The 13,429-nt window shown below is 41.5% G+C and overlaps 1 protein-coding gene across 3 annotated transcripts in view; it reads right to left on the reverse strand.

Annotated features, from left to right (window-relative positions):
* Nucleotides 1-13,429, reverse strand: part of cacna2d1 (calcium voltage-gated channel auxiliary subunit alpha2delta 1) — a 142,079-nt gene that overhangs the window by 42,151 nt on the left and 86,499 nt on the right. For all 3 annotated transcript variants that reach the window (XM_088996843.1, XM_088996846.1, XM_088996844.1), the window contains exons 7-10: nucleotides 12,090-12,221; nucleotides 10,273-10,342; nucleotides 8,782-8,832; nucleotides 8,524-8,623 (exon numbers count right to left, since the gene is read on the reverse strand). In XM_088996843.1, the coding sequence (XP_088852969.1) occupies nucleotides 8,524-8,623; nucleotides 8,782-8,832; nucleotides 10,273-10,342; nucleotides 12,090-12,221 (353 nt within the window). The remainder of the gene's footprint in view (nucleotides 1-8,523; nucleotides 8,624-8,781; nucleotides 8,833-10,272; nucleotides 10,343-12,089; nucleotides 12,222-13,429) is intronic.

The raw sequence follows: 13,429 nt of genomic DNA on the forward strand, positions 1-13,429 counted from the left end.
CAGTCGAGCCGCTTCTCCTCCACATCGAGAGGAGCGAAATGAGGTGGCTCGGGCATCTGATAAGGATGCCCCCAGGACGCCTCCCTGGTGAGGTGTTCCGAGCATGCCCCACCGGCAGGAGACCCCGGGAACGACCCAGAACACGCTGGAGAGACTATGTCTCCCATCTGGCATGGGAACGCCTCGGGATCCGCCAGGACGAGCTAGAAGAAGTGGCTAGGGAGAGGGCTTCCCTACTGAAGCTGCTGCCCCCGCGACCCGACCCCGGATAAGCAGCAGAAGATGGATGGATGGATGGATAAAATAAACAAACTATTCCTATTTTCTTAAGCAACTACACAATAAATGATTGATATGCTACGGTACAGAGATGACAAAGAGAACAGACTTAGCACAATATTTCTCATTAATGTCTACTTAAATTTCTTTGCTTGGAAGATTTCCAATGTGCTGCAACAGCTCTGAAATAATGTTTGCTGAAACGAATTGTCACTCCGTTGCTTCTTCTGAAAATATGTGTGTGTTCAATATCTTTTAGTGTTTTACTCCTGTTCTCTCGCGCCATAATGCAACCATTTATGTCGATGTCGTTCGATGTAAATACTGCAATGTATCATAGGTAAATGATTATTCGATTATATTATCTCAGCAGTTTCCAGCGAATCACGTCAAAAGTTAAAACCTTTCAAGCAAAACAAACAATTCAATTGCTGTTTAACTAAATGTGTTTCTTTCGCTATTTTAAAAGAAGTATGTCTTATGAGGCGCAGATCACGTAGCAATATGGGCCAATCGTGATAGACGCGCGCCAGCGGCTGTCAAAATGCGTAAATGGGGCAACCCAAATGCATCGCTGCACATGTGTTTTTGCGTTCACAATAGAATTGGGGCTGCAGTATTAGCTGTATGTATCAATGTAATTCGATTTTATAAAAATCATCGAGTAATGCTGGTTGCACTGGGCCATGAACCATGGTGAAGGTGGTGACAACAGACTCGAAAATACGATTTATGAGACCAATCTATGTCACCGTAGTTCCATCATTATATGAACGAAATATGGACGCTCTCGATGCTAGTGTGCCACGTTGTTGGCATAAGGCCGTGACATCGAATGCGACATGCAACGCACCAATTGTAGGCCTCGTGTGACTTATACATACAGTAAAGTCTCGTTATATCGATATCGGATATATCGATAGTCCCGGTTATATCGATACTATTTCTATGCACGCACGGAGAAAATTACATGCAAACAGGGTCGGATATATCGATAGTCCCGGTTATATCGATATTTTTTCGGACTCCCTTGAATATCGATATAACGAAACTTTACTGTATTTTCACATAGAAATATGTTCTGGCGGGCATGCTCATTCCTCTACTGCTACAATGTCTTACTTGCTTAAGGTTGTCCATCGTGTCCGATGATGACAGTCGAGCTCTACTTCTTCTTGTGGGACCATTTCATGTGACTGTATAACCTATTCCGCGATCCACACTGCTTGCCACAGGCAGAGCAGGTGAAGGCATTGACTGGGGTTGTGGGTATGGCACTGGAATGATGTCTCCTTATGCCTTGTTGGAGGAGCTGCCGGCAGATGGAGCGTTGAGCTGCAATGTCCTCCAGCTGGGTCGGTTTGGTTCAGGCCACATTTTTTCCTGGCAGTGTTCACCTGGTCTTTATAGCGTATTTTTGGGGCCTCCTGCCAGGCGACGGCCAAGATGGAGCTGGCCATAAAGCACCTTACGTGGAAAGTGCTCTTCTGGCATCCTGATCACATCGCCTAGCCAGCGAAGTTGGTGCTGGGTGACTGTAGCTTCCACACTGGTGCAGTTGGTTTTGCAGAGTATTTCAGTGTGGGGACTCTGTCTCTCTAGGATAGCCCAAGGATGCATTGTAGGCACTTGATGTATGCATCCTCAATCATCCTGAGGTGGAGACTGTACATCGTCCATGCTTCGCAGCTGTAGAGGAGGGTTGACACAACAACAGTCCGATAAACTGCAGTCTTGGTGTGGAGTTTGAGATCTTTGTTTTGAAAGACTCTCCTCCTAAGTCTGCCAAAAGATGTTTGATCCGGCTTTGTATCTCTGTGTCGATGCTGCAGTCGTCAGAGAGAAAGATGCCCAGGTATTTGAAAGAGTCCACTATTGCTAGTGGCTTAATAGAGATGGTGCATGTTGGTGGATGAACTGGAGGAATGGATGCCCACTGACAGATTACCTCAGTCTTTTCCACATTGACAGAGAGGCCCAGTCTACCATGGGCATCTGCAGCAGCTGAGAGACTAGCTTGTAGTGCTTCTGGTGTGTGGGCCACAACTGCACAGTCATCTGCATATTGGAGTTCGATGACTTGCTCTGATCTTACTTTCGTGACTGCCTGGAGCCTCCTGATGTTGAATAGAATTCCATCAAGCCGGAAATCTATGGTAACCCCACTGTTCTTCTCGATCCTCTCGCAACAGTGTCACACACAGGAGGAAGATGTTGAACAGGACTGGTACGAGGATACATCCTTGGCGTACACCAGTCTGCCACATTAGGGTCGCATACACTCACAGTTTTTTGGTCTGGAATGCCCCTGTGGGGACACTTTAGGAAATGTCATGAAACGTCTTTAAAACATGGTCTCTCAGAGTAATTTGCCAGTGGAGACCTCATTTTAGGTCCCCACGGGTACATGAGTCCCCACCAGGCTGCGTGCAGTCAGGTTGATGTCCCCACCGGGGAGCGCAAACGAGAACACGCACACACACACACACACACACTAACACGCACAAACATGCCTTACTCTCACCTGGCCTTGGTTGTTAAGAACCAATGGAAAAACAGATTCATCAAGCCCGACTAATTGCTTCATATTGATGCAGTAACACCATGGATTTTTTGTTTTGTTTTGTGGGGAATAAAATAATGAGGAAGCCTCATTTCCATGCACACAGCTCAAAGTCCTTGACACGACTCATTCGTAAGTAGAGTCCCTCAGCGTGAGCATGGGAGTTGGCAAATGTGGTATATTTTTCAGTGTAATTCAAGAGTGTTACTGTAAAACAATGACTATAACATGCACATTTAAAACAATTCAGTTTTCTGCTTACAACTAGTATCTGTGTCCCAATATTTCAATTGTTAAAGTATCCCTCATTGAATATTGGTTTTAACTACACATGATATGACTTCAGTGGGAATGCTCAACAAGGATCACCCCAGACGACATTTGATGTCAACTATGTTTAAATGGCCAGGCTTGAGTAGCTTTGGGTTGATTTTTTTTAAGAATGGAAAGTAAAAAGCATTAAAAACATAAATATACATCATTAACTATATCCGTCATATTGGAACAATGGATCTCTCTTCGATGTGGTCACTGTGTGTCCCACTAATCCGGCACCAACAATATGGCAAATTATTGGAAATGCGATCAATAAAAGCAGCTTTTTGTCAGTGTTTGTCATGTTAAACTTAGTCCAGAGAATGTCAAAAAAGAGACAAGCAATGATGGAGGTGGGTTGAATTTTGAAGAAGAAGGCATGACGTAAAGTATATCCATACATAAACATGCATACATATGTGCCTGGCATATTCTCTACACTGTAAATGTTTGCAAACACACACACAACTGTATACCGCTAATACTACAACTAATAATAATCCGAATAATAATATTCCCTGAACCCATATACCTTGTGAACCTTCTTCAACATTATTGTATTCCGAAAACTTCAAATATACCATGCAGTGATAATGTGAAAAAGAGCATCCATTGTGTTCAAATTGTCATACCTCCTCTCAACTTATCAGGGTTTTGTGCTAATCCGCAAACATTGATCAAGAAGCTGACCCATATGCATGTACGTATGTGTGTGTATGTTTGTGTGTGTGTGTGTGTGTGTGTGTGTGTGTGTGTGTGTGTGTGTGTGTGTGTGTGTGTGTGTGTGTGTGTGTGTGTGTGTGTGTGTGTGTGGGTGTGTGTGTGGGTGAGTGTAGGCGTGTGTCCAATGTCCGACAGACACTGAAGCGGTGTTTCCTTTAACAATAAGAGACAAACACGTCTTTATTTAACAGAAAGGGCATGGTCACAATGGCTGCAAACACACACACACACACACACACACACACACACACACACACACACACAGGCACACGCACGCACACACACACACACGCACACACGCAAAAACACATGCACACACCCGCACACAGATTTTTGCACACACACAAACACATGCACACACACACACGCAAAAACACATGCACACACCCGCACACAGATTTTTGCACACACACAAACACACACACACACACACACACACAACACACACCAAATCAAGAAGACAGCAAGCAAATCTAAATTTGGAAACACAACAGAGGTGTGCATAATGAGACATGTCAGATAATCTATTAAAATTAGTGAGAAAGGGTGTGTGAGGAGGGAGATGAGAATTTGGAGGGGGGGGTGAGGGAGTCTTGAAAGTCTACTAACAATTAGGTATATCAGATGATGTGCATTTATTGGATTGGATTTGGATTGGATTGGATATGCCTTTATTAGTCTCACAGTGGAGAAATTTACATTTCACAGCAGCAAAGTGATGAAAGGAATGAAAGTAACAAAATACATATAATCATAAGTGGTGTGGTCTAATGACATGAACACCTTATATCAGGTGTGGATAAATATTAGACAACTTCCTTTTTTGACGGACTCTAAAGTCTAAATTTGTTAGATAGCTTCCAGAGTGAAGCAGCAGCCTTGAAATTGCCAAACCTTTGAGGCAGGGCCACACAACACAATCAAACGTTTTGTGGCAAACAGCCAACAGGGTTGCAAGAAACGCGTTGGAAAAAGATGCTGCAAAGTAACTTCCCAACAATTGAGGAAAACCAAGCGTGAAACTGCCAAGATGCCATTTGCCACGAGTTGTGGCATATTTCATTGCGTTAACGCTACTGGTGTGTCAAAAAGTACAAGATATGCAATACCCAGGGACATGGCCAAGGTAAGGATGGCTGAAAAACGACCAAGATACACAAGATAAAATGCCAAGACTGGGCCAAGAAATATCTCAAGACAGATTTTTCGAAAATTGTATGGACTGATGAAATGTGGACCGTGGCTGGATCTGTAAAAGGGCAGAAAGTGCCAGTGTCTGGGAGGCTGTGGTTGCTGCTGCATGCAATGATGATGCTGAATAGATCACAAAGCTGACAGAATCGATGGATAGTAGGCCTTTGAGTGTCCTTGTGAAAAAAGGTGGCGATATTGGTCACTAATTTGTTTTTGTTATTTTTGAATGTCAGAAATACTTATTTGTACATTTTGAGTTGTTATAATGGTTTGTCTGATCAAAAAATGTGAGATGGTTGGTTATATATTCGGGTATTCATTTGCCTCATAATTCGATACAACAATAGTTACATACACACATAGATATCATCCTAAGATAGCCAAAACAAAAAAAAGATCCACTCCAACTTCCAAAAATATTAATCTTTGATATTTATGAGTCTTTTAGGTTGATTAAGAATATAGTAGTTATTCAATAATAAAATTACTCCTCAAAAATACAACTTGCCTAATAATTCTGCACAGTGTATAAATGAGATCATGTCATGAGATATGTCATGTTTACACAGATGGTGATTATGCAGTCAGGGTTGCAGCGTGAGGTGGTGTGTATCCTATTTCATATGAAAGCAATTGTCAGACAGGACATCAGTCGCATCGCAAATGTGAAATTTAAAATAACTTGTTTGAAAAGACGACATGCCAATGTATTGGATTTAAAAGTTAAATTAGTAAAATAATGATTTAACCTTGATAGGAAGAAGGGTTTTACACCGGTGTAATTCAATGATATTTTGGGTCTCAGTTGACTGTGCTTGCAGATCACACCTTGACAACAACCGTGTTAATGTTTATAACTAAAATGGTCTCATTTAGTGATGTTTTGGCCCTTTGCAAATGAAGTTCTGTAACCAAACGTGTCTTGTTGATTTCTACTTTCCCACTCTTTTTATCTCAATTACAATGTTTTGATAATTAAATCAATTTCTCAAAGAAACTTTCACATCACTGTCACTTGTGAGCAGTAGAAGCTATGGAGGCAGTCATGCAACCTGTAACCTGATGACATGACAAACAATTTTGTAACCATTGTCCCTGAAGTGTTAAAAAGGAGGTCAAAGTAAAAAAATATGAAAGGAAAAAGATGACCACAAAAAGAGGAAGTACCCAATAGGCATTCTTCTGATTTACAACTGTTATCCAGGGAGTGTGTCCCTGCGTGTGTGTGTGTGTGTGTGTGCGTGTGCGTGTGTGTGTGTGTGCGTGTGCGTGTGTGTGCGTGTGTGTGCATGTGTGAGTGTGTGTGTACGAGGGGGGGGGGGGGTCGAGTGATTGTATGAGCGTGTCTTCCTTGACCAAATGCCAACTTAGTCCCTTGGCTGCTGTTAATGAGGAAGGATTCATTGCTAACATCAGAGATTAATGGCATGTCAAGCCCCAACACCTGCAGGTGTCATGCACGCGTGTTCGAGGTTGCGCAGTTCCAACGATAAAAAGACCGACATACTGCGAATGTGACGCTGACACAAAAATAATGACTTCTGATGAGTGTGACCGCAGTTTATTTGCACTTTTCTAATTGATGTTTCAAGTGGGGCGGGGTTTAGGGAATTATGAGGATGGTGATTGCCTATCCATTCAACTACTCACTCGACCAATCAGTAAAGAACAATAGCAAATAAAATACGACAGTTAAATGAATTAATGAAAATTTCAGATTGATTAAAAAAAATCTCACCCCACAACTTTGCATTCATAAAAGAAGAAAAACAAGAATGTGCATTGAAACGGGATAAAAAAAATCCCATTAAAAAATATTGAACTGTTTAACACCACAGTGCTACCACACTATTTCTTTGTCCTCTGCCGTGTTGTGCTGTGTCACCCCTTGGTCATAATGCTCAGACCTTGTGTGGATTATTAGTTTCAACTGAATTGAATTTAAATTTTGAATCACCGAAACTCCTGGACAGCTTTGCTTACCTAACCCATTACTCACTCCAAGTTTTGGCCAAAGGTTGACCACTCCTTGTGCTTGATATACACGCCTAAAGCCAATACCTGTATCTTAAAACGATGAACCTGTCACCGTTTTTGAAGCACACATATCTCTTCTCTGTTTTATTGTATCCGTCCCATTCTTAAAAACAAAAAGGATGACAGGCCGCTAAATACCTTCCCATAATCGACGTCCACGAAGAAGCGCACATTGTTTTCAGAAAAACAAAGTTCAAAATCTGCAGACTGTTGCAAAATAATCACCTCACAGTCGGCAGCCTTCTACGATGGACACACCACTCGCACAAATGGCTTTTTGGAAGCTTAATCACAAGTCTGGAAGGTTTCGAGAAATGAAAGTGTGGCGAGTCTTTGGAGTGATTGGTCAAGAAGAAGAAGAAGTGACGGGAGAAAATTCTGAAAAAAAATTAAAAAGGGAAAGTTGCACGGGAAAAAGGTGCATATGTGCCTCAGTCGTTGGCGTAAAGGAATAAGTGGAAACTAGTAATAGAGATGATGAATGAACTATTCTATGTTGAAGTTTAATTATTTAAGCACAACGCAAGGGTGGCAGGGAAACTTGGCGAGATGTCACAATTATTTTGTGCATGCTGATATATAAAACAAAGGGGAAGCCAAGAGAGAACAAAGTTTCATCCAATGCACCAAATGGAGCATCAGGCATTTCATGACCGTGCATGCATGACCGTGCACCAAACGTGGCAGAAATCCATACTTCATTACATGTCATCAATCTTTGGGAACCACAGTGCGGTATTGTGTGAGCATGCGTGTGTGTGTGTGCGTGTGTGACAAACAAATTGTAGAGTACATGTGAGATGTCTTTGCATGTGTCTGTAACCCTATAGTACTCTTAAGAAAAGGTCTGTCTCCCCAAAATTATTCTAAAAGTATTACATATAATAAAGGTGTTCCTCTTAAAATTAGTCATTCTACCGAAATGAACTACTGAAAGTAAATTGATTATAATTACAGTCGCAATGCATCTTTGCTGAAAACAATAAGCCATGTGCCATTTTATTGCATGCTTTAAATAACACACTATTACTACTGAGGGTCAAATAATAAATTACGATTAAAAACCCAACAAGACCCATGAAAAATATCAATGTCTTAAAAGCTTAGTTTCAAGTGACCCCTAAAACGATGCGTTTCGCTGAAAAATTACAAATGATAAAAAATACATAAATACATTTAAAAAACAGATCTTTCTTGTCACTACAAATTTAGAATCATTATTTTTGTGCGTAGCTTTGCCATTTAAAGGTAATTTCAGGAACAGAGGGGAAAGTGTTTTCAAAATGCAATTTTGTCTGCTAAAATACACCTTTCGTCATTCAAAACAGCCTATCTGGTTCAAAAATATTGTAAAATGTACAGTATACAAAATATCTTCATGAATACCAAATTGGTAGAATATCTGCACTCACATAAACCACATTGACGTAATCATCATCCGACAGCGTCTCTAGCATCTCGCTGACGGATGTCCGGATCAGTTTGAGCGTCAGGCCGGAAACGCTGCCACTCCTGCAAAAACCGAAAACATCAGTCTGCTGCACTTGTGTTTGTCAGTTAAGACCTTTAGAAGACCCGAACGGAACTCGAGGGACACATAGAAGTCGAGAAATTAAATATGATCAGAGGAAATCATTTGGGGACGTATCATTGACGCCAGCGAAACTCACGCGTCCACCAAGATGAGCATGTCTTTGGGGGAGGCTGCTCCTTGGATGTACCTGCACACACACACCTAACCAGTCAGCACATTTGTAGCTTGATTTACGAGATTAATTCATATGCATTACTCAAACAACACGTATCCCAAAAATCTCTCATAATTTTAATAGACATGCCATCACTACCAATGTTTATAAGCATATTTTTTTCGAGGGAATAATGCATTTTTCCTTCTTCCCTGCAGCCCCACTGATCAGAATCAGAATCAGAATCAGAATCAGAATCAGAATCATCTTTATTGCCAAGTATGTAGAACACACAAGGAATTTGTTTCCGGTAGAACACGATAGTTCCTATTGTTCTGACTAACGACTGGCCTGATTGCGCGACTTCGACCGGTATCACCTCATCAGTATTACTAATCCTATGTTGCCTAAGCAGGCTATTGTATGAACGATGCAAATTGAACCACACCCCACCAAACCGGTTTAATGAAGGACTTAGTTGTTTTATGAAAATTGCTTCTTTTACTCCCCTTTCAAACCATCTATGCTCTTTCGCTAAGATTTTAACCTCATTGTCGTCAAATGAGTGGTTGCTAGCTTTTAAGTGCATATGTACTGCCGATTGAGGCCCACTAGTATTATCCCTGCGATGTTGATAGTCTTTTTTTGAGAATTTGTTTAGTCTCCCCAATGTACTTCTCTTTACAATTTTCATTCTTACAATGTATTGAATAAACTACATTACTTTGTTTTCCATTTGGCAGCCTATCTTTTGGATGCACTAATTTTTGCCTTAAAGTGTTTATCGGTTTGAAATAAGTAGGAATTTTGTGTTGCCAAAGGACTGTAGTTTTTCAGAAACTCCTGCAGTGTAAGGTACTGCTACTCCTCTCGTTTTTGTAACTTTTTTGTTTCATTCCCTGAGTGTAATAAATTTGTTAAAACATGACTATGGACTATTTCAATTTCACACATTTATTTTATTGCAGGGGTGGTCTTAATCTTGCGATGGCTGTGGAACTATCTTGATAAGTGGTCTAAGCAGACTGTGGAGATGGACTTAATGAGTGTATTATATATAGTATGTAACTCCTTGTGGCATGATGGGTGTCTAGTTAGAACATCCGCCTCACAGAGGTCGTGAGTTTCTATTCACCCATTCAGCAGCCTGACCATCTTTTCATGGATGGAGCTCCACAATTTTGAAATGATTAATTATTCATACCACGGTTGGTATGAATAATTATTCCGTCCGTCCTGTTTGGAGTTTGTATGTTTTCCACATGCCTGCATGGGTTTCCTCCGGGTACTCCCGTTTCTTCCCACCTTTCAAAACCATGCACGGTCGGCTGATTCAAGACTAAAATGTCCTTCGATGTGTTTAGTGTGCATGGTTGTTTGTTTATGTGTGACCTGCGATTGGCTAGAAACCAGTTCAGGCTATACACTACTTGTAAACTAGGGCAAGCAGCTTTTAATAGTGTGATTTCTTACCAGGGTCTTCTCCGTACATCATACAGGTCAATTTTACTAGGTGTCTTGCGAGCATCCATCCAGGGAGATGCTGCAGAACATGAAAATGGTGTTGACACCTGTGTTAGACACCCGTCTAACACAGCAAGGCGATAAACCCAGTAATTGCTTATTTTATTTATGATATAATGTTCATGTCAGGATGAGTGACATACGCCATGGTGACAAAAATGTGGTCGATTTCTGGGTGACATTTTACATATCATTAATTTGTTTAGCCCAGAATATAATTCATGACAGGACATGCAGGCTTAATTAAATTGCTTTAACAATCACCAATTTGGTGTGAGTGTGGGGGAGCATGAAAAATGAGCATGCATGAGAGAATGAACCCACTCTTCATGCATGTTAAGCAGTTTAAAAAAATAGTGTAATAAAATACCGGTAGTCAAAGCCGGTACCAGTCAACCGGTAATCAAATTCATCCGAGAATTTTGCAAATCACCCTCTCCGGTGAAGCTACACAGACGATGCCATGAATAGAAAACATTATGAAGCTTAAGCACGAATGATTGGTTTGTACAGGACAGACGTGTACATGATTTTATGTTGAGCCTGTATAAGCTGTGATATGAACATATTGCAAAGATGGTGACTGTAGAGTCAAGGTCATTTGAGTAAAAAATAGCACTACAAATGCACCGAGGTAGATTTTGTGTCCCATAGTCTTAAGCAGAGAAATCTGTGGCATTGAGTAGGATAATAAATGACACACAGAGACAAACATATTGTGCCATTCTGCCATCTCACGAGAGATATGAAAATGTAATATGGAAAATCGAACGAATGAGGAGCGTAAAGATGGATCGGTGCAGCACATGTGATGTGAACTCTACATTGGTCTGCTGCAGTGAAGAATTAGGTGGTGAGGTTCTCAATTTAGTGTCCAATCTACAATCCCACCCTCACCTTTCGTCATGACCTGTTGGTACAAGAATGATTGCAAGTAGAAACAGCCGGAAAGTGGGAAAGAAGAGGATCGGACTTGAGCCACTTCTCATTGAGAGGAGCAACATGAGTTGTTTGTGGCATTTGGGTAGGTGAAAGCTTCTCTTGGTTGGTATTTAGGACATGTTCCAATTGGTACTGATTGGGAGGAAGAATCAGGACTCACTAAAAAGGCAGTGGCCTCTATTTTTGTAGAAAGTACATCTGCACCACGGTGGTAATGCTGGCAGATCATATTTTTTTTGTACCAACGCAAGGCTCACTGTCCATAGCCTTTGGAGACCACCCTCTACCAAGATATGCGGGCCAGTCCAGCAAAAGAAGTCTGCTGGAGATACGCCTGGGAGAATGACAATTTGGTGCCGGGAATTAGATCTAAACCCATGACCACGCCTAGTCTTCCATAGAGTGTAATTAGTCGTCCGCATCCATTGATTGATTTATTTATTCTTGGCTCATTTGTTAACCCAAAATCCAAAACTGAGGCAGTTTCTCATTTACAATGCTGACCCGCAAGAAATTTACTTGAAATGTCTTGTAGAACCACCCACGGAAGAGCTGGCCGAAGTGGTTGTGGAGAAGGAAGTCTGGGCTTTTCTGATTAGCTTGCTTCCACCACGATTTGACACCAGATAAGCTGAAGAAAATGGATGGCTACCATATGGAGCAACTATCTAGTACTCAACCTGACGAGTTTGTTTTCTACCTTCCCAGTTTGTACATTCTGTTTACCTTCCAAACTCTCACTATGTCCCTACTTCCCTACCTACCTAACTCTATCAGTACAAAGGTCTCTGCATGTAAAGACATTTCTGTACTTTCTTTTGCACCTGGGTAGTAGCGGGCCAGACCAGTCGCGCTTCCAAACACCTGCCAAAGAAGCGTGGGATCGTCCTCTCTGTTTTTCTTAAACACGTCCTCCAGAGCCTCAGTCCAGTTCAGCTCGTTCAGCACAATGGTTGCTAAAAACAAAAGAAATATTGTGGTGGATCTTTTTAAAATATTTGTGCACATCAGAGACTAATGTATTTCCTTGTGACTATCGTTGACTTAAACTAAAAAAAAAACAATTCTAGTAAATACAGAATACTGAAGATGAGACAAATAACTTCAGTGGATATCATGAAAAGTTGTCCGGAGAAGAGTGCGAGACGGCCTAGAAGATGATGATTTACCATATACAACTATGACATCATTCAAGTCATTTTCTGTGTTATCAATTGGCCTGCTTTGGTCAAACAGCATTTAAGCATAGTTATTGTCCATGAGTGAAGCAATTGGAGAATAACTGAGCTTCTACAACCCACGAATATGTTCAAAGTCATCTATAAAGAGAAAAAGATAAGCAAACACCTTAATATGCATTATTGTAATTGCCCAGATTCTGTGGACTGAATACCACCTTGTTGGTTTTTTTGATAAACACATTTGAATTCCCACAAAAGTGTGAGTATGTGTATGTGTGTGCGTGAGCGTGTGTGTTCGTGTGTGCGATAGCAGCTGATTGATAGTGTTTGTTGTGGGAGGCAACAGGCATTATGGATGCAGTGACACAGCACTTGGACAGCCAAAGCCACATGGCACTCACAATGACGGATGAAGGCGGGAACACTGGGCGGCCTGAAACTGGTTCAACCTCTCACGACACTCCTTTTTTTATTATCCTTTCCCTCAATTCACTCTCATTTTTAGTTTCCTTACTTCCACTGAAGATATTATTTGAACGCTAGTCTCATTTGTCTGACAGTATGTTAAACATTGCGTTGTTCAAATTACACCCATGCCCACTCACCTACCGATGCCTTTATAGGTCTCATCCAAGAGCTGGATAAAACCCTTCCACAAGGTAATAATACAGTGGGGCCTCGGTTTACGAACACCTTACCTTACGAACGTTTCGGTTTACGAACATTAAATTTATGAAAATTAAACCTTGGCATAAGCACTACTTTTCGCGATACACCCCCCACCCCCACCACGGCTGGCGGAGTAATCTTCGGCGGAAGAACACCAAAGCACCCAACAGCCCCCCAGTCGGCCGGCCCGCCTTTCTCTCCTTTCTCTGAATGCAAACGTCAATCGCCTCCAAGGAGTTTTTCACAGATAATTTTGCTGTTATGGGACCGAAAAAGACAACACCACAGGCTCGTGTCCAGCCGAAGAAGACACA

Source organism: Hippocampus bargibanti, linkage group LG05, assembly GCF_051943395.1.
Source record: "Hippocampus bargibanti isolate YZ-2025 linkage group LG05, ASM5194339v1, whole genome shotgun sequence".
Classification (NCBI taxonomy): domain Eukaryota; kingdom Metazoa; phylum Chordata; class Actinopteri; order Syngnathiformes; family Syngnathidae; genus Hippocampus; species Hippocampus bargibanti.